Below are 22,283 nucleotides of genomic sequence, written 5' to 3' on the forward strand. Positions count from 1 at the left end.
GTAAAGAAACATTTCTGCAGCATTGAAGGTCCCATTGAGCACTGTGGCCTCCATATCCGTAAACAGAAGAAGTTTGGAACCACCCAGACTCTTCCTAGAGCGGGCTGCCAGGCCAAACTGAGCATTCGAGGGAGAAGGGACTTAGTCAGGGAGGTGACCAAGAACCCAATGGTGACTCTGGCAGAGCGCCAGCGTTTCTCTGTGGAGAGAGGAAAACTTTCCAGAAGAACAACCATCTCTGCAGCATTCCACCAATCAGGCCTGTATGGTAGATTGGCCAGACGGAAGCTACTCCTCAGTAAAGGGCACATGATAGCCCGCCTGGAGTTTGCCATAAGGCACCTGAAGGACTCTTAGACCATGACAAACACAATTCTCTTGTCTGATGAAACAAAGATTGAGTTCTTTGGCCTGAATGGCAAGCATGTCTGGAGCAAACCAGGCACCGCTCATCACCTGGCCAATACCATCCCTACAGTATGGTGGTGGCAGCATCATGCTGTGGGGATGTTTTTCAGCGGCAGGAACTGGGAGACTAGTCAGGATCGAGGGAAAGATGAATGCAGCAATGTACAGAGACATCCTTGAAGAAAACCTGTTCCAGAGCAATCTGGACCTCAGACTGGGACGAAGGTTCATCTTCCAACAGGACAAGGACCCTAAGCACACAGCCAAGATAACAAAGGAGTGGCTACAGAACAACTGTGAATGTCCTTGAGTGGCCCAGCCAGAGCCCAGACTTGAACCCGATTGAACATCTCTGGGGAGATCTGAAAATGGCTGTGCACAGACGCTCCCCATCCGAACTGATGGAGCCTGAAAGGTCCTGCAAAGGAGAATGGGAGAAACTGCCCCAAAATCGGTGTGCCAAGTTTGTAGCATCATACTCGAAAAGACTTGAGGCTGTAATTGGTGCCAAATGTGTGTCAAAGTATTGAGCAAAGGCTGTGAATACTTATGTACATGTGATTTTTTTTGTTTTTTTATATTTAATAAATTTGCAAAGATTTCAAACAAACTTCTTTCACATTGTCATTATGGGGTATTGTTTGTAGAATCTTGAGGAAAATAATTAATTTAATCCATTTTGGAATAAGGCTGTGAACATAACAAAATGTGGAAAAAGTGAAGTGCTGTGAATACTTTCTGGATGCACTGTATAAACCCCATAATTGAATGTTTATTTGTTCCATTTTAGTCTGTTAAATACAACATTGAAAGTGTTTTGTTATATCTGTTCAATTAAAATACCTGTTGATCCTGACAGAAATCATGTGAGCCAAAAACCTCCTGTGCTCTCTGCTTAGTGTTATCAGTTACAATGTTCCCTGTTCCCACTGTGGGCTAGAAATTGTCCCCCCATGTTATGTAGGAGATACGAGGGGGAGATGTCCTGTAGTCCTACATTTCCTGTCTTAGGTAGACAACACTACCCCTCCATACACACAGTACAGTGAGTAAGCATCAGCCATTGACAAGAATTGTGTTACTGGCAGGTTCACAAAGGACACAAAGCCTGACAACAAAGAAAACTAATGCTGCCAACACATCCAAGGACTGGTAAGCTTTAGTACATTTCATTTTTTGATATACTTTAATGACTGAACAGAACAAACAGATGAACACCGGATAAATGGCAAACAGGATTTCACCTCTCTAATCTCAGCCTTGAGTGAAGAAATCCTCTCCAGCTCATCTACACGACTGAAGAATGAAGTCTCCTCCCGTGCGTGGTCCAGGACATCCTAGAAAAGGAGTTTATAATATACAAGGTTATACTAACACAGCATTAAAATCAGTCCTCATCCACTAAAGACACTCCTTATCATTGATCGGTAACAAGCATACAACACAAGCATGAAGAAAAGTGTTGCAAATCCACATGTATAACTTTCTGCCTCCAATAATGTGAATGTGAGAAATGTTTAAAGGGAATATAAAATGATATGATTTTTTTTTTTCAGATTTTTACCCTTACCTAACTGATTTCTTGTGGTTGTCCAGACAGGTTCAGTCTCTCTTGGACTGAACTCTTCACCTGTAGACCTTCAAGGTTTCAACCCAATGGGTTGAACGGGGGGGGGGGGGGGGGGGGACGGGGGGGGACTGACAGCTCTAGTCAGAGCCGCTGTACTAACTATCCAATGTTAGTACAGTGATCCCCCCTGCTGTGCTATTGTGTTCTAACAAGGACCCCCCCCCCCCTTGCCAAAACAATCCGGTCAGCCCTGATTGGGAGCCAGTCAGCTGCTGGTTTTCCAGCATGCTCATCTGACAGAAGTTTGCCAAATGGCTGGCTTCTATTGGACCGGGTGCCATGCACCCGGGCTGAATGTCGGCCGGTTTCTATTGAACCAGTCAATGTTATCCGACATGTGTACGGGGCTTTGGGTGGGGTTATATAAATATGAAAATGCCTTCATGGGTGTCAGTCTGAAGAAGTGAGTGTTTCTAAGCAGGCTACATTTGCATGCAGATCACCCCGGGTAATATCTGTGTGTGATGCTGAGCTTTCCCTAACTGAAAGAGCTGAAATCCAATGCATGAAAGGAGCAGGCCAGGGACAGTAAAGCTGGGAAGAAGGAGCTAGATGGTGCTGGATGTCCTCAAGCCAGGAAATGAGGTGGGCTCTATCTAACTTGCCGCGTCTAATGCACACTGTGAGCTTATTTATTTCCATTTAGACATTGGCTGGGGAATTCCCCAGATGACAGATGAATGGAGCCAGGGACAAGACATTGGTTGCGTGGAAGTCAGTGCCCACTGGTGTCCTGGTAACCACGAGCCCTGTGTGGGAAACAGTCACATACATGACACCTTCCCAGCCCAGACATGGCCCACCCTGAGCACTGCTACAGTGGGGGAAATAATTATTTAACCCCCTGCAGATTTTGTAAGTTTGCCCACTTACACAGAAATGAAGGGTCTATCATTTTTATCATAGGTGTATTTTAAATGATAGAGACAGAATATCAACCAAAAAACCAGAAAAAGCACATAAAACAAATGCTATAAATTAAGTTGCAGTTCAGTGAGTAAAATAAGTATTTGATCCCCAAGCAAAACATGACTTAGTACTTGGTGGAGAAACCCTTGTTGGCAAGCACAGAGGTAAGATGTTTCCTGTAGTTGGTGACCAGGTTTGCACACATCTCAGGAGGGATTTTGGTCCTCTCTTCTTTACAGATCTTCTCTAAATCCATAAGGTTTCTTGGCTGTCGCTTGGAAACTCGAAGTTTCAGCTTCCACCATATGTTTTCTATAGGATTAAGGTCTGGGGACAGACTAGGCCACTCCATGACCTTAATGGGCTTCTTCTTGAGCCACTCCTTTGTTGCCTTGGTGATATGTTTTGGGTCATTGTCATGCTGGAAGACCCATCCATGACCCATCTTCAGTGTTCTGGCTGAGGGGAGAAGGTTCTCATCCAAGATTTTTCAATACATGGCCCCATCCATGTGGCAAAGTCAGTCTCTACATTTAGCAGAGAAACAGCCCCAAAGTATAATGTTTCCACCTCCGTGCTTGACTGTAGGGATTGTGTTCTTAGGGTCATAGTCAGCAATTTTCTACCTCCAAACACGGTGAGTCGAGTTAATACCAAAGAGCTCAATTTTGGTCTCATCTGACCACAGCACTTTCTCCCAATCCTTCTCCAAAGTATTTAGATGTTCATTGACATGACTGTACATGTTCCTTCTTGAAGAAGGGCACTTGCCGTGTTTGGAGGAAGAAAAATGCTGACTATGACCCTAAGAACACCATCCCTACAGTCAAGCACGGAGGTGGAAACATTGTACTTTGGGGCTGTTTCTCTGCTTAAGATACAGGCCGACTTTTCCGCATTGATGGAGCCAATGGACAGGGCCATATATTGTAAAATCTTGGATGAGAACCTTCTTCCCTCAGCCAGAACACTGAAGATGGGTCATGGATGGGTCTTCCAGCATGACAATGGCCCAAAACAAAGGCAAGGCAGCAAAGGAGTGTCTCAAGAAGAAGCACATTACGGGCATTATTCCTCCCACTGACACCAATGATGGACACTATTCCTTCCACTGTCACCAATGATGGGGCACTATTCCTTCCACTGTCACCAATGATGGGGCACTATTCCCCCCACTGGCACCAAAGATGGGGCACTATTCCTTCCACTGTCACCAATGATGGGGCACTATTCCTTCCACTGGCACCAAAGATGGGGCACTATTCCTCCCACTGACACTAATGATGGGGCACTATTCCCCCCACCGACACCAATGGTGGGGCACTATTCCTCCCACTGACACTAATGATGGGGTATTATTCCTCCCACTGAAACCAAAGATGGGACATTATTCCTCCCACTGACACTAATGATGGGGCACTATTCCTCCCACTGACACTAATGATGGGGCACTATTCCCCCCACTGACACCAATGGTGGGGCATTATTCCTCCCACTGACACCAATGATGGGCACTATTCCCCCCACTGACACCAATGATGGGGCACTATTCTTCCCACTGACACCAATGATGGGGCACTATTCCTCCCACTGACACCAATGATGGGCACTATTCCTCCCACTGACACCAATAATGGGCACTATTCCTCCCACTGACACCAATAATGGGCACTATTCCTCCCACTGACACCAATGATGGGCACTATTCCTTCCACTGACAGTAATGATGGGGCACTATTCCTCCCACTGACACTAATGATGGGGCACTATTCCTCCCACTGACACTAATGATGGGGCACTATTCCCCCCACTGACACCAATGGTGGGGCATTACTCCTCCCACTGACACCAAAGATGGGACATTATTCCTCCCACTGACACCAATGATGGGCACTATTCCTCCCACTGACACCAATGATGGGGCACTATTCCTCCCACTGACACCAATGATGGGGCACTATTCCTCCCACTGGCACCAATGATGGGGCACTATTCCCCCCCCCCTGACACGAATGATATGTGGATGAGTGTAGCTGTAGCCCATGTCAGGGGGTGTGAGTACCTGTGTCAGCACTCCGGCTCCCAGACACCTCTCTATCAGAGAAGACGCCGCAGTGGCCTGCACTGGACACCACGGATTGGCCGCCATCGTGTGTCACCTCCAATGTAGAAAGTACACCCGGGAGACAAACCCAGCGCTCACTGGGCGGAGGACCAATCACAGAGCGAGGCTGGAAGTGTCCCTCTCGGCGCGCCGTACCGGCGCCATGTTGTGATTGGCGGAGCCGGCTGGAGGAGGGCGTGGGGAGGAGTTGTTGCCGGAAGTAGCTGTGTGTGGAGTTATAGTTACTCGGCGCTCCCAGTGTGGAGCGGGCAGCCGGGCAGCTCACGTCATAGACCGCTATACTTTTACTGGGTACTCGGTGTAGTCCTGTGTGTATGGTGGCCGCTCAGACCGGTATAGCTACGTGTCACCCGCCCTTCTCCGAGCTTCTTCCCCGCTGAGGATCCCTAATCTGGTGGTGGAGTGCTCCCCTCATCTGCAGTACTGCATTCCTCCATCAGAGGGCACCCCACACTCTGAGACCCCTCCACAGGTGAGTAGTGACATTGTATAGGAGTCCTCCAGTCATCCTGTACTATGATATGGGAGGCTCATGTAGTGACCCCTCTCCCTGTCTGTCTCTTACTTTTCTTGGAGTTCTCCTTTAACCTGTTGCTGATCATGTGACACATATATGTGCGGTGGTGGGGGTGGCGAGTTGTAGCTCACACACTGCACATTTGGCTACCCGCTGGACTGCGCATGCGTGATGCCGCCATATGTGTTCCAACACGGTGGTGATCTGCGCGTGCGCAGAATTTTGTGGCCACGCCCCTGAGTCCAGGTTCAAGCTCTGCCATCCAAGTGGACATAGAGTTAGAATATAATTATGCCGAGTGAAGCGATGCCTTGCCTGAAGTGTGGCGAGCGGCCCTGTGGCAAAGTGGTGTCTTACAACAGCGTTGGAATGCATATGGCGGCGTCGTGCATGCGCGCTCCATAGCCAAATGTGATGGGTCGCCATTATTGACGAAACAGCGGCCGAGATTTCTGTACTGAGAGAGCGCTCACTGAGCTCTATCACCCAGGTGACCGCGCTGTCACAGACACTCTATGATTTGGAGGATGAGCTTCTGATAATGTGATAGCCAATCCCAGCAACGGAGATCGAGAAGTCCGTCCCACCTCCTAGTGTTCAGTCCAAGGTGACAGGAAGGGGTTAAAGAAGTGTCCTTATCCTTTTTCTCCCTTTACCCTGACCTAACCATTGCCACCCTCCCCCCTCCACTGATATGTACTTACCTCTATCTGGCCTCCTGTGATTGTTTACATCCAGTTCTGAAAGTCTTACGCCTGCCATACATGGTCTGAAATTTGGTTGATTCAGCAGGAAACAGACAAATTAAGATCCATGTCCGGTAGAGCTGCACAATTCTGGCCAAAATGAGAATCACAATTTTTTTGTTTAGAATAAAAAGATCACGATTCTTGCAACGTAAAATATTTCACATTATACAAAAGAAAAAAGAGAGAAAAAAAAAAGGGCTAACTTTACTGATTAGTGTTGTGTTTTTTTTTTTTTTTATTTTATTCATTAAAGTAATTTTTTCCAAAAAAATTGCACTGCGCAATTACAGTGTGACATAAAAAAATATTGCAACAACCACCATTTTATTCTCTATGGTGTCTACTAAAATATATATATATATGTGTGTGTGTGTTTGGGGGTTCTAAGTAATTTTCTAGCAAAGGAGCAAAAGAAATAAATTAACTTTGTCTGAAAGTGCACTTATCCTTCAAAGTGGAACTAAAGGTGTTAATACTTACATGTCCAGCGATCCCTCACTAGACCTGGCATCTTCTTCTTAGTGCCGGTCTTCGGGCCTCTTCATTGGCTAGCAGGAGATGACATCACTCATGTGCATGCGCAGGAGCCTGTCATCCTGGCACTCAGAGACTGGTACGGCATCAGCAGTTCAGAAGACGGTGAGTAGGTAGGTAGGGGCATTTTTTTGCAGAAGCGACAGTTCATGTCCCTTCTGCAATAAGAAATTACCTGTTGTCTGTTGCTTACAATGGAACTTTAGTTCTGCTTTAAATCACTCGCCCGCCTACTTATGAGTTTTTTTTTTTTTTTCCCTGTAAGTCTGTTATTTTCAACTTCCGTTATCAGACCAAGCTGTCTAGCAAAAGTGCCAGTTAGAGGGTTGAGACAAACCTTTTACCATTGACAAGGGTGCTTACAATGGTCAGCTTTTGTTCATTTATATAAAACCTTTACCCCAAAAGGAAAAAAAATGGTTAAAGTGGAACTAAACCAATACATTTAAAGTGGATGTAAAACCTCACATATACCCAGTGAAGTGAACAGCCTCAGATGATACACAGGGCTGAAACAAATCCTCCTACATAAGTCTTAAGCCTTGTACACACGGTACAAAAATCAGAAGGGGATTGTCGTTTGACAGGCTGTTGTCCGAAGTTCTTACCGTTAGTACGCTCCTTTCAACAATTTTTTTTCCAATTTTCGGTCAACAAATGTTGGCTGACAGGCTAGTAAATTTTTGTCAAACGACAGCTCCACGTCACATTTTCAGATGGTCAGTACACAAATCCGTCACACAAGTCAAAAGTACAAACACGCATGCTCGGAATCAATGCTCACCAAACGCAAAATTAGCAGAGGAGGCCCAAAGGGTATCGCTCAAGAGCTGAAATTCCTTGTAGTACGTCACTACGTTCATGATTGTGGCACGACAATTTGTGTAACGTTGGTATGCAAGACAAGATCCTGGCACACGCCCTTTTGACAAAAATCAGACGCTCGGTTGTCCAATAATTGTACCGTGTGTACGAGGCTTTACTTGTTTATCTGCAGTCTTCTTCTCCCTACACCCATTCAAAGGGGCAGAATAATGATAAAATTCTTCTCCATCTGTTAGTATCACAGAGGAGGGGGCGGAGAGCTGCAGTTAGTGTGTGAAAGCTGATTGGAGGAAACCAAAAATCCAGAAAAAACACGTAAAACAAATACTGTAATTTTGAAGCTTCAGTTCAGTGAGTAAAATAAGTATTTGATTCCCCATCAACAAACAATAATTCTGGCTACAGTATGTGCTCATGTGGTACACAGATTAGTCCTGTCAATTTAAGAAGCTGCTCCTAACGACAACTTGTTATGTGTATAAAAGACACCTGTCCACAGAATCTTTCTTCCATTCAAACTTCACTATCATGGGCAAGACCAAAGAGCTGTCAAAGGATGACAGGGACAAGATTGTAGACCTGCACAAGGCTGGAATGGACTACAAGACCATCAACAAGAAGCTTGGTGAGAAGGAGACAACTGTTGGACCAACTTTTCACAAATGGAAGAAATACAGAATAACCATCGATCTCCCTCGGTCTGGAGCTCCATGCAAGGTTTTGCCTCATGGGTAAGGGTGATCATGAGAAAAGTGAGGGATCAGCCCAGAACTACACAGGAGGAGCTTGTGAATGATCTCAAGGCAGTTGGGACCACAATCACCAAACAAACCATTGGTAACAAAATACACTGCCATGGATTAAAATCTTGCAGTGCTCGCAAGGCCCCCCTCCTCAAGAATGCACATGTACAGGTCTGTGAACATCTAAATGATTCAGAGAAGGATTGGGAGAAAGTGCTGTGGTCAAATGAGACCAAAATTGAACTCTTTACTTGACTCGCCGTGTTTGAAGGAAGAAAAATGCTGACTATGACCCAAAGATCACAATCCCTACAGTCAAGCACAGAGGTTGAAACATTATGCTTTGGGGCTGTTTATCGGCTAATGGTACAGGCCCACTTTGCCGCATTGGGGGAGCCAATGGACAGGGCCATGTATTGTAAATCTTGGCTGAGAACCTTCTTCCCTCAGCCAGAACACTGAAGATGGGTTGTGGATGGGTCTTCCAGCATGGCAATGACCCAAAACATATTGCTAAGGCAACAAAGGAGTGGCTCAAGAAGAAGCACATTAAGGTCATGGAGTAGCCTAGCCAGACTCCAGACATTAATCCTATAGAAAATTTACGGAGGGAGCTGAAACTTCGAGTTGCCAAGTGCAAGAAACCTTAAGGATTTAGAGAAGATCTGTAAAGAATTGTGGACCAAAATCCCTCCAGAGATTTGTGCAAACCTGGTAACCAACTACAAGAAACATCTTACCTCTGCACTTGCCAACCAGGGTTACTCCACCAAGAACTAAGTCATGTTTTGCTTGGGGATCAAATACCTATTTTACTCACTGAACTGCAACTTAATTTTCTAGCCTTTGTATCAGGTGTTTTTTTCTGTATTTATTTTTGGTTGATATTCTGTTTCTATAATTTAAAATACACTTATGATAAATATAGACCCTGCTTTGTTCAGATTTCATGACTGAGGTTTACAACCACTTTAATGATTCCCCAAAACCATTACATTCCAGGCACACCTTGAATAACTGTCACAGTTCTTTGTGCTCTCAACCAAACTGTCAATTCATCAAATGTCTGGTGTCATAACTGATCACAAGTGCAGCATCATAGCAAATGCAGCTGAAATGGAGAGGTTGGCAGCATCCTTGGCTGTAAGGCTTCGTTTCCACTAGTGCGAGTTGTCATGCGACTTTGGACACAGTCGCGTGACTAGTCACAGCCCATTGATTTCAATGGCACCTGTTCCCATCTATGCGACCTTAAAGTTGCAGTGACTTTGACAAGATTCCTGCACTACTTTGATGTGACTTTTGGTGCAACTTTGATCCAGAGACTGTAAAGTTGGATGAAAGCTGCACTCAGTAACATCAAAGTTGCACACCAAGTCGCACGACTTTGGGATCACAATAGTGGAAAACTTAGCCTAAGACTTCATTCACACAGGGCGTACTATACCTGTGTTTACCCGCACAGGTGTTCCTTGCAGGCAGTCCCATTGATGTCTATTGCAACACAGTGGCTGCACAGCATCTGTGTGGGTACATTTCCCCGAACACAGTGTGAATTTGGGGACACACACCCACACAGATGTCTTTTTGGGACACACAGCTGTGTCCCAGTAGACATTGGAACTGCCTGGATGGGGATGCATGAAACACTTCTGTGTCCCTGTGTGTGTAAACATGCATGCGGTATAGTACGCCCTGTGTAAATAAACCTGCTCCTCCTTTAGGCCTTATTTCCACGTTTAAAAGCGTTAGCTGCAGTTCAGGTTTAATTCACTAGACAAGTCCATTTAAATCTACTAGTGCATCTATCACTACCCTCTCCTCATACTGACAATGCTGCTATCTGAGGGGGTCCCCATTGCACCTCTATCCAGAGCGGAGACACCAAAAGACAAGAGGCGTGTTACTGGCCAGATCACCAGGTGAAAATAAAGTGAAAAAGCCTAAAAAAGAAAACGAATGCTGCCACCACAACTAAGAACTGATAAGCAGCAATATATTACATTTTTGTTTTTGGGTTTTATACTTCTTTAATAGTGGTGTATTTCTGTAGACACTGATGCAGATCAGATCATTGTTGCACTCACTAATCCTTATTATTAATCTGCTCTGTTTGATGGTCGGTCATTTTAGTATCATTTCTCCTAATCACTTTAAGACCCCTTTTCACACTGGAGGCATTTTTCAGGTGCTTTAGTGCTACAAATAGCGCCTGAAAAAAGCGTCATCTGCAATCCCAGTGTGAAAGCCAGAGATTTTTGCGGCGCCGATAAGCGCCGCAAAAATAGCAGTAAAGTGCTGCTAAAACGCCGCCAGTGTGGAAGGGCTCTAATTGATGATCTGGTTGCATGCACTGGTTTCGTGAATAGGTTAATAAAAGCAGATTCTTGTCCAGAATGCTAATGGGTTTCCTGGAACACCTAAAATATTTATCCTATAATAATGGAATATAACATGCAGCACTCAAGGATTAATTGTCTCTCATACAAGGAAAAGCTTCTTAGTCATCAGCTTGTAATCAGCTGTTCTTACTGCCCCTAATGACATCTGCACAGCCGAAATCCCATAATGCACCATGACCGCTCTGTGCAGTTGTGTACAGTAAATACCTGGGTGTGCATAGATGTCCAGGTATGCAGGAACTACTTTTAGCCAACCATAGAGGGTTTTTCATGTATAAAGCAAGCTTTTGAATACTTGCCTATCCTCTAAAGAATGCAGATCAGTTCATATGTGTGGCTGACTTTTTTTTTTTTTTGTTAACCACTTGACCTCTGGATGATCCCCCCCCCCCCCCCCTTTTCATGCCCTGGCCATTTTTTGCTATACGGCACTGCGTTACTTTAACTGACAATTGTGCAGTCATGCAACACTGTACCCAAATAATATGTCATTTTTGTTTTCCCCACAAATAGAGCTTTTATTAGATCACCTCTGCGTTTTTTTTTTTTTTTTTTTTTTTTTGCACTATAAACAAAAAAAGACCGACCATGTTCAAAAAAAATATATATATATTTATTTTTTACTTTCCTTCTTCCTTTTTTTTAATCAAGTAATTTTATCTAATCAATGTTTGACTATACAAATAAGCTACAACAGAAGTGTATCACAAAGAAAAGTTTCTGATAAAAACAAACCGCTTTTCACAGACTAACTGAAATAGTTAATGGCAAATACCCATATCTACCAAAAAAAAGTGTACATACTTATGGACTTACTAGTCTTGTAGAAAACGGTTGTCAACAACTTTGAATATTCTCAACACTTAGGGCCATCAGTCCCAAAGTAAAAAGTCCAAAGTGTGTGCATAAAAGGCAAAGTCCAAGAAAACACGTGAAAATGGTAGGTGAATCTTCTATCATGCAGAACGACTAAATGCGACTTCACCAGTGATGGATCCAAGGAATGAAAATGAGGAGGTACTCTTACCGGATAATGTGGACCTAGATGTCAACAACACTAGGTCAGTCAGGCTTAGATGATCGAATCAATGGCTCCCTCCGTTGGAAATGGAAGTCTGGGTCTCCACAGATGTCACCGAACAGCCTCATGGAGCTCTACAGGACTGGAAGTAGAGCGTATCCAGGGAAACGCATCACAGCAACTCTCCCCGAAATAAGTGTATATGAAAGAAGAGAGGGTGGGGGGGCTCCAATAGTATAGATCAATAATGTAGGTTTATTAAAACTAATGAAATATAAAAAGTGATCACAATAGTAAAAGCAATGTAGGGAGCAGATAGCATAACCCGACGCGTTTTGTCCAATAGGGACATCAACAGGGGCATATGCCCCCCCTCTCTTCTTTCATATACACTTTTATTTCGGGGAGAGTTGCTGTGGTGTGTTTCCCTGGGTCCGCTCTACTTCCAGTCCTGTAGAGCTCCATGAGGCTGTTCGGTGACATCTGTGGAGACCCAGACTTCCATTTCCATCGGAGGGAGCCATTGATTCGATCATCTAAGCCTGACTGACCTAGTGTCGTTGACATTTAGGTCCACCTTATCCGCTAAGAGTACCTCATCATTTTCATTCCTTGGATCCATCACTGGTGAAGTCGCACTTAGTCCTTCTGCATGATAGAAAATTCACCTACCATTTTCACGTGTTTTCTTGGACTTTGCTCTTTGTGCACACACTTTGGACTTTTTACTTTGGGACTGATGGTCCTAATTTGGGTTAATTTCCCATAATTGCTTTTCTTTTTTTGCACTTTCCACAGAGCATACATCATGTTAGCGCTACATTTCTTTATAGTTTTTGTTTAAATTTTGGTCACATTTTGTGTAGCAGCTGTCATTATATATTGATATTTGCGCAGTATTTTTCACTTTCCTTATTCTCAACACTTGCAGGGTATGGATCATTGTATCTTAAACACCCAATAACTCCCTTCTGACGTTACCCACCATCCACCTTATTTTTTTTTTTTTTTTTACTTTCTGCTATAAAACATATCCAATTAAATTATTATTATTTTTTTTTTTTTTTTAAATCAAATTTTTTTCATAAATTTTAGGCCAATATGTATTCTGCTACATATTTTTGGTAAAAAAAATCCAAATGATGGCTTATACAAACGTTATAGCATCTACTAACTATGGTATATATTTATGGATGTTTATTTAAAAAAAAAATTTTTTTTTTTTTTTTTTTTTTTTTACTAGTAATGGCGGTGATCAGCAATCGCACACTAACTGCCACTTTTGACACTTTGCAGGAACCAGTGACAGGAATACAGTGATCAGTGCTAAAAAATATGCACTGTCACTGTACTAATGACACTGGCTATGGTGCTGCACATCTAAACAGTTATGGCATTAGCCATTTGATGGTTTGACAGTTTGGTTGAGGACGCAAGCAAATGTGATGGTTAGGAATCCCGTCAGTCCAGGAATGTAAATGTTTTTTTAAACCGTTAAATCGATGGGTTTTTTTTTCACTTTATGATTTACTGCTATTCAGGGGCTCTGGGATTCAGCAAAAGGGCAGCCTCCAGCAAGAAACAGTAACAATGCTGGAGGCAATTTACAGCACACACTAGTTTTGGTAGCATAATTATTAACGTGGAATGTATGTTCCTTGCTAAAGAACATTATTTTTTATCAAGTTGTTATGGCTGAAGTTTCGCTTTAACTCTCTTCTCTTCTTCCTTTTTTTTTTTTTTTTTTTCTATACATTTTAATAAATAATTTGGTAACTTATCTAATGTAGTAATTTCCCTTTGTGATTAATAAAGTATTCTGAATCTAAATCTCATAGTTTAATTTGGTGGATTGAAGGCTTTGGGGTCGGTATCCCGAGCCAGTGAGGCCTTACTGCATAGCACCATGCTGTCAGTTTAATACTGGGATCTTTCTGATAGAAGGCTATGGCCTTATTAGTGAGCTGCTGCTGCTGCTTCATTTTCCAATAAAAACCTATACTGGGTCATTGACCAAGCAGTACTGCTTAACTGCAGTGTGGAAAAAAGTGAGGTCAAAGACCTGGCTGTGCTGCCTCGTTGGTATAACTGGATCACAAAATCAGCCTAAAAGAATTACAAATCTTTCGGTCAGTATCTTGCATTATCACATATATGGGTTTCTGCTGTTTATTTCGCTGTTTGCTTAAGGTTCAGCTTTAATAAAGCATGTGCATAAATATCAGCTAATTGCAGGCTTGTGATGGATAATAGGATTTTTAAAACCGCTTACCTGTAAAATCCTTTTCTTGGGAGTATATCACGGGACACAGAGCCTTTGATAATTACTCAGTCGTTAGTTACCATCAGGTGATTGGACCCTGGCAACCCTAATTACAAGGCGAGTTCCTCTCCTGTATAACCCCTCCCATATGGAGAGTACTTCAGTTTTGTAGCAAAGCAATAAGTATCCCAACGTATAATCCCGAAGAGGGTCGGGAGCTCTGTGTCCCGTGATGTACTCCCAAGAAAAGGATTTTACAGGTAAGCTGTTTTAAAAATCCTATTTTCTTGTTCATACATCATGGGACACAGAGCCTTTGATAATTACTAAGTGGGATGTCCCAGAGCAATGCCCAAACTTGAGGGGAGGGAGACAGATCAGAAACACAGACCGCCATCGGACGGGAGGACCTTTACTGCTGCCTGCAGCACACTGCGCCCGAAGGTGGCATCCTTGTGCCCTCTTACATCCACCTGATAGAATCTAGTGAATGTATGGACCGAAGACCAAGTTGAAGCCTTGCAGATCTGAGCCATAGAGGCCTGGTGATGCACTGCCCAAGAACACTAACTGCTCTAGTCGAGTGCGCTTTAACCTGAAAAGGAGGAACTTTCTTCTTCAAACCATAAGCCTGAATAATAACCTGTCGAATCCATCTAGAGAGAGTGGACTTTGACACTGCCTGGCCCTTTTTGGGGCCTTCTGGCAGTATAAATAGACAATCAGTCTTTCGTATCTGAGCCATTGCCTGCAGATAGATTTTGACTGCTCTTACAACATGTAAAGAGTGTAACAACTTCTCTGCGGACTGCAGAACTGGAAAAAAGGACGTTAGGACCACATCTTGATTTAGATGGAATCCTGAAACCACTTTAGGCAAAAAGGTCGGGTGAGGACGCAACACCCACCCTGTCTTTGTGAAAAATCAAATATGGCTCCTTACATAAAAGAGCTGCTAATTCCGATACCCTCCTGGCTGAGGATATGGCTACAAGAAAAAACAATTTCTTTGTCAAAAGAACCAAAGGAGCATGGTGCAATGGTTCAGAAGGTTGTTTCTGTAAAACGAACAAAACCAAATTTTAAATCCCACGGGCACAGGGGAGGCTTAACTGGAGGATTCAAACGTAGTGACCCTTGATCAAAGGCCCGGATCAGGGAATGAGAGGCAAGCGGTCTTTGAAAAAAATACAGACAAGGCCGTAATCTGGCCCTTGATAGTGCTCAAGGCAAGCCTCATTTCTATGCCTAATTGAAGAAAGGCAAGAATCCTGCTAATGGCATACCTTCTAGGATGCCACCCCCTGGATTCACACCAGGAAACATATGCCTTCCAGATTCTGTAATAGATGAGCCTGGAGGCCGACTTCCTAGCATTAACCTGAGTGGATAGGACTGGACCCAAGAGCCCACGGCTCTTCAGGATGTGGGTCTCAACAGCCAAATCGTCAAATTCAGACTTTGTAAGGCAGGATGGAATATGGGCCCTGTGAGAGTAGATCTGGGCGTAGAGGAAGAACCCAAGGTCTTCCCTCTGCCATCTTTACGATCTCTGCATACCAAGGTCCCTGGGCCAAGCCGGGGCCACCAGAATTACCGGCTTCCCTTTCCTTTTTGACCCTCTCAAGGAATCGTGGGAGTAGCAGAACTGGAGGGAACGCATAGATCAGAAAGTACTGATCCCACAGAATCGCTATGGCATCTGACCCTTGTGCCAGCGGATCCCTTGTTCTTGACACAAAGTTCTCCAGTTTCTTGTTGAACCTGGAAGCCAATAGGTCTACATCCGGGGTACCCCATTTCCGACATATGGCCCGAAATATGTTGGGGTATAGAGACCATTCTCCTGGACACAGCTGCTGGCGGCTCAGGAAATCCGCCTGCCAATTTTCTACCCCTGGAATGAAGACCGCAGACAGGCAGGGAACATACCTTTCTGCCCAAGCAAAAATGTGATTCACCTCCTTCTGGGCATCCAGATTTCTGGTGCCCCCTTGGTGATTGATATAGGCCACCACTGTAGCGTTGTCTGACTATATCCAGACAGGACAGCCTTGCAACCTGTAAGTCCAGGCCCTGAGGGCCAGACAAATTGCCCGAATCACCAGAATGTTGATGGGCAAGAGCCCTTCGGCTCTGGACCATCTTCCCTGGGAAGAGGCTTCTTCCAGAACTGCTCATCACCCTACAAGGCTGGCATCTGTGGTTACGACCTTCCAAGTAACTGAAACAAAGGATTTTCCTTTCAGTAGATTCTCGGTTAGTAACCACCAATTGAGGCTCTGGCGTACCCATGGTGACAGGCACATTGGAAGATCCAAGGCTTGAACTCTCTTGTTCCAGGCAGATAGGATGCTGCTCTGTAAAGGTCTTGAGTGAAACTGGGCGTAAGGAACAGCCTTGAATGAGGCTATCACTTTCCCTAATAACCTCATACATAGTTGAATGGAAGGATTTTTCCTTGTTTTGACTACTCGGACCAAATCCTTTATGACTTTAGCTTTTTACTTGGGTAAGAATACTCTGCTTTGGACTGTGTCTATGACCATGCCCAAATATTCTATTCTAGATTGAGGACCCAGCCGAGGTATTCAAAATACTTCACTGTGCTGAGCACATTGCGGTCTAAGCGTGCTACGGACTGTTCTACGAGTAGCAAATCGTCCAGATAAGCTGTTACTGTTATGCCTCGAGCCCTTAGCTTTGCCAGGGGCGGGGCTAGAGCCGTCGTAAACACCCAAGGTGCGGTAGCGAGACCGAAAGGTAGGGCCACAAACTGGAAGTGGCGCTGCTCCACCGCAAACCTTAAAAACCTTTGGTGAGCGGGGAAAATTAGCACATGTAAATATGCATCTTTCATGTCTATCGATGCCAGAAATCCTTCTCCCTGAAGGGTGGAAACCACTGAGTGGATTGACTCCATGCGGAAAGACCGAATATTTAGGAACTGATTCAGGCCTTTTAGATCTAGAATAGATCTGACATCCCGTTTGGTTTTGGAACTGTAAAGAGGTTTGAGTAGAACCCCGAGCCTTGCTCTTCTGGGGCTACTTCTATAATCGCCCCTTGGGATAACAGGCGTTCGAGGGCCAGAAGCAAGGGCCTCCCTTTTTTCTGGATCTTTGGAGACTCTTGACCTTAGAAAACGGGATGGCGGAAGCTTCCGAAACTCCAGCTTGTAGCAAAGAGACACTGTGGAGGTTGCCCATTTGTCCTGAACCTCTTCCCGCCAGGCGTCTGCAAACCGCAGCAGCCTCCCCCCCCCCCCCCCCACACTCGGCCGGGCGGGGGCACCTCTTCATAAAGAGACTTTGGGGTTCTGCTTAACAGATCTTGGACCCCAAGACTTTTTCTGCCCTTGAGCCTGGACCTTTCCCCTAGTATTGGACTGGGGAGGCAGTCGCCACTGCCTGGTGGTCGAGGCTCCAGGGGCTGGGGAAAGAGAACGTCTATATGAGGGACGTTTACTCTTCCTCTTAACCGGCAACAAAATGGTTTTGCCCCCGGCAATCCTGTGGATATATCATACAAATATGAGTGCATAAAAATAAATAATGCATGTCAAAGTGGGTGAAATGAAAAATCCAGAAATTATTGTGAAAAAATATCATAATGAATAATAAAATCATAAGTGCACAAAAAAAGTGAATATGTGACCAAGTTCATAAAATGAAAAATCCAGATATTCTCTGTGAAAATAGGAAAAGTCCCCTCGATGTTTCTCAGTGGAACTAAACGTGAAAGGGCAGAACATAATCACCGCTCAGTGATCCTCCACCACATGAAATTCAAGCTTGTATATAGACCCGGATTCAGGTGTCCAGCTGGTAATGAGGCTTCTCTGTGTGCAGCATAACTGCAGACGTGTAATGGATGGTATAATCCTTTTCTTCCTTCCTTCCTTTTTTTTTTTTTTTTTTTTTGTTTGGTTTCTTCTAAAATGTACAGAAGTTTATTAACATATACTGTACAATAATCATTATGATCTTATTAGTAACTCAAGAACCGCTACGTATCTCCCATTATCTCCTATACAGGTGAAACTAATTTTATAAAGGTACAGCAGATGGCATATATAATCCAGACATATAACCTGGAGGCCATCATTGCTGAATCTTTCTGATTATGCTTGTTGCCTGACTATCTTGTTGATCCAATGTAATCAGTTCCTCAACTCTTTGATCTGGATGCCACGGTTAGTTGAACAGAACATGTTGAAATCAAAAGATCAGCATTACTGCCAGGCAACTGTCATTATCAGGAGGTGGTCACAGAAATGGCGGTGTCCTGGGTTTTCCTAATCTGCGTTCACAAAGCAAAATACCAGTATTAGAAGGCTTTGATAGAAGCATCTCTTCCCTGGTTGTTGTGTTTATTTACCTTTTTTGTCTTTTATTTTCAGACCTCTATGACACGCAGACCTGTAATCACACTGTGAGAGCTGGTTACGGCTGTAAAGGTTTGTCTCTTCTTGGAGCACTATGGGGAACAGTGCATTAAAAGCTCACATAGAAACTGCACAGAAGACTGGTGTATTCCAGCTGACTGACAAGGGATTAGTAGAGGTGAGAGACTATTTCATAGCTTTTCAGGCTTATTTTAAAGTGGTTGTAAACCTCAGACATGAAATATGAACAAAGCATATACCTCTATACTATGTACTCTTGTCAATCCTGAGCACTAAGTGTCATTTCTGTCTGCTGCTTCCTTTCTCTGCTATCTGCATGAATCACTTCTAAAAAAAATTTCCTGACACCAAGAAAAAAAAAAGTGACGGGGAAGGCACAGTCTGTGACTGACAACTGTTGCTGTGTGAAGGGGGGCGTGTCCCTTCCCTCCAATCAGGGCCAAATGTGCTCTGCAGAGTGCAACTTAAGCTCCCCGCCCCTTGCTTCCTGAAAGCTCAGAAAAGCTGTATAAATTCTGGCCTTTGAACAGATGTAGAGAAGAGAAGACTGCAGACTAACAAGTGCATTTTATGTGGGAGGATTTGTTTCATCTCTGTGTATCACCTGAGTATAGTCGCTTCACTGGGAATATAGAAGGGTTTACAACCACTTTAAAGGGTCAGTTCACCTCTTCAGAAAAAATGAAAAGGTGAACTAACACTATACACCCTCCCCATCCTCTCTGTACTTGCCTCCATGGGCGATGAGCTGTCATTTCCCACACAGACAGTGTAGTGGTCTGGGGATTGGAAATGCCGTTTCTTCTCCCTCTACTTTCTGCAGGGCTTTTGGGACAGATCAGAATGATGCTATGTGTCAACGCTGACCAATCAGAAACTCTCTGATCTGTCCTGGAACCCCTTCAGAAAGAAGAGGGAGAAGAACTGGTACACTGGCAGTGTGGGCACTGACAGCTCATCTCCACACAGAGGTAAGTACATCGGGGACTGGGGGTGGGGAGGGTGTACAGTGATCATGCACATTTTTATTTTTTCTGAAAAGATGAACTTACACTTTAATAAGATTGTGTAGAGCACAGTATCCAGTTACAATAAGAGTATTGATAATTGGTTTGTCTTTGTTTTTTGCATTACTCATTCACTATTTAAAATGAACCTACAATCAAACCTGACTTTAGGTTTGCCTGTCCCCCATCCTGTGTATTATTTTCTATCAACCCGCTGGTTTCCTGCTACTCTCAGCTCCCTAAAAGCACGTACTTTGTGAGGCAGAGCTATAGGGTAGCTTCTCATTTAGAAGCAGCCAATGAATGCCTCTGCTTCATACAAAACACCCTTGGCAGAATGCGAGCAGTAGCAGAAAATTAGTGGGCCAGGTCAGCATTTGGCTGGTGTTTTCTTTTAAAGATGGTATTCACATTTTTTACCTTCAAGTGAACATGTGCTTTGCCCAAGCAGGGAAAAGCAGCAGGTTCACTTTAATCTAGCCCTGCCCAGCAACTTACCCAATCATATTCAATTGCCAGGAGCAAAAGAAAGCCCTGCATAAACTAGGAGTCACCAGAGTATTCGCTTCCACAGCTCATAGACTCCCTGTGTGTCAGTGCTGATTGGCTTACTGCTGTCACATGCTCCTCTATAACCAGAAGTGGTGGGTATTTCTTTTTCATACATCATGGGACAGAGTCAAGCTAATATTCATTACCTGCTGGGTTATACTCCATCTCCAGGTGAATGGACACTGGTCGACTTTAGACAGGAAGTGATCCCCTATATAACCCCTCCCACACAGGAAGTACTTCAGTTTTTTACCAGTATCTGCAAGGTGGATGGCATGGTTTGTTTGAGCTCTCTGAGCTCCAGGTCTCTAGTCCCATAAACGGTTCTTAAACGAATCAAGGGATTGACCGATTGGATCCATTTGACACAGGCTTTATATGCTTAGATAAATGGTACCCGAGCCTCGCAAAGAGGACTCAAGATCCTGCGAGGTTCTGCCTCTAATGTGGCCTCCGGGCGCTGGACCTTGCGAAATAGAATCCTGGACACCACAGCGCTAAGGCATTCTTGCAGGGTGCTGTACAGGTCCAAGGGAGTGGACCCTAAACATGAAAAGGGTACCCAGTCCTTGAAGGTCCTCAAGTGACACTAACCCGCTGTGAAGGGTGAAGATTGGGCTCTTAGTTTCTAAGCTGCCCTGCTACTGGATGGGTAAGTGAAACCCCTTTGCTTATTATTGTGGGGTGTCCCAGTGATTGTAACAATCGGTCAAGCTAGCTAGAGGCTGGACACCTGAGTGGGCTAGCTGTGGGTGTTTGCAAAGTGTGCCTTTTTTGCTTGTGTCTGGCTGTTTTTTACCTGTATGATGGTGCACAACGGTGCGCCATTTCGCCTTGGTTCACCAGGGCACACGTGGATTTGCAAGAGTGTCGCTGTGCTCAGCAATTGTTGTTTGGCGGCCATGACGCACATGCAATCGCAAAAGCGCAGCTGGACTTAGCAGTTTGTTTGGCGGCCATGGTGCACGTGCATTTGCAAAAGCGCTGCTGGGCTCAGCAGTTTGTCTGTTTGGTGGCCATGGGGCATGCTGCTTCGCCACACGTGCAGTAGCCTTTATCTGAGCGCCTGAAGATTTGCATCATACGCAAATACAGCCACCGCCGTTCGCCGGGACTGCGCATGTGCATGCGTATGCACGCACAGAACACTTCGGCGAACACCCAGCTTATTTAACCTGTGTAGGCCAAGCATGCAGTGCTTCCAGAAGGCCGCTGTAGGACACAGAGCAGTCTCTGAACAGACACTTGCAGCAGTTAATTTCTCCTTACCTGGGTCAGGTGAGTCACCTAGTGTTGCTTGGCAGGCTAAAGGTGCTTGGCAGGATTGTTACATAGGGGCTTGGTGAGCCCTATTAAAGGGTCTCCCTTCTGATTTCTTTTAATACTACACCCCAGTACTCTCTTTTTGTGGCTAGTAAATGATTTAAAAAAAGAGGAGTGGGACTAACACTACAGGGAAGGACACACCTATGTCATCGGTAGTTCCTGATGAACCTAGTCGTATCCCTAGTGTTGTATCCCCTGAAAGACCAGAGGCTTCTGGGCAATCTGACCTGCTGCGCCTATCTGGTATTGTGCCTACAGCCTACAACGCTGCTGCTTTACCCTTTATCACCAAGGATGAACTGTCCTCTGCCCTAGCCGGGTTAGAGCACAGGAATGCTGGCAGGATTGCCTCCATCCCACAGAGTGGCAGGAAGCATGACAGATCCCCCTCCCCGGAGTCTCCTAGTCTGGACCAGGAATGGGTTGAGGATGGGGAAGACCTTATAGCTCAGGATTCTGTGGAGGGCCCGGCAGATGAGTCTGCTTCCGAGCAATCTGGACAAGAATATATCCAGTTGAGGTCTGCCTCTCAGTTGCAGAGGCTTTTGATCCTGACTCTGACCAAAATGGTTCATTCTGCCTTTTAAGTTGCCCCCTTCAGAGGCGACTGAGCCCCCCTGGTCCTCTTTGGGATCCCTGAGGCCTCTTCAGGCCGCACAGGCTTTCCCCCTACACCCCCTGTTGGAACAGGCAGTGTATACTGATTGGTAACATCCTTACAGGATTTTTGTTCCTCCTAAGAGGTTTTCCCTTTTATATCCCATGGATGAAAAGTTCATTAAAAAATGGAGCATGCCAGCCGTAGATGCAGCAGTCTCTCTTCCTTTAACAAGAACTTAACTTGTTCGGTAGATAACGCACAGG

General features: G+C 44.7%; 3 protein-coding genes across 3 annotated transcripts in view; 2 read left to right on the plus strand and 1 right to left on the minus strand.

The window, feature by feature from the left end:
* HEATR4 (HEAT repeat containing 4) overlaps nt 1-1,641 on the plus strand; it is a 74,144-nt gene extending 72,503 nt beyond the window's left edge. The window contains exon 19 of the mRNA XM_073609758.1: nt 1,497-1,641. Coding sequence (XP_073465859.1) covers nt 1,497-1,520 — 24 coding nt within the window. The 3' untranslated portion in view covers nt 1,521-1,641. The remainder of the gene's footprint in view (nt 1-1,496) is intronic.
* Nucleotides 1-5,194, minus strand: part of HAUS2 (HAUS augmin like complex subunit 2) — a 28,376-nt gene extending 23,182 nt beyond the window's left edge. Inside the window, exons 1-2 of the mRNA XM_073609761.1 lie at nt 5,010-5,194; nt 1,653-1,745 (exon numbers count right to left, since the gene is read on the minus strand). Of these exons, the coding sequence (XP_073465862.1) occupies nt 1,653-1,745; nt 5,010-5,096 (180 nt within the window). The 5' untranslated portion in view covers nt 5,097-5,194. The remainder of the gene's footprint in view (nt 1-1,652; nt 1,746-5,009) is intronic.
* Nucleotides 5,195-5,229: 35 nt separating this feature from the next.
* Nucleotides 5,230-22,283, plus strand: part of LRRC57 (leucine rich repeat containing 57) — a 73,525-nt gene continuing 56,471 nt past the window's right edge. Inside the window, exons 1-2 of the mRNA XM_073609760.1 lie at nt 5,230-5,544; nt 18,529-18,691. Of these exons, the coding sequence (XP_073465861.1) occupies nt 18,608-18,691 (84 nt within the window). The 5' untranslated portion in view covers nt 5,230-5,544; nt 18,529-18,607. The remainder of the gene's footprint in view (nt 5,545-18,528; nt 18,692-22,283) is intronic.

The sequence above is a fragment of the Aquarana catesbeiana genome, linkage group LG13 (assembly GCF_042186555.1).
Source record: "Aquarana catesbeiana isolate 2022-GZ linkage group LG13, ASM4218655v1, whole genome shotgun sequence".
Taxonomy (NCBI): domain Eukaryota; kingdom Metazoa; phylum Chordata; class Amphibia; order Anura; family Ranidae; genus Aquarana; species Aquarana catesbeiana.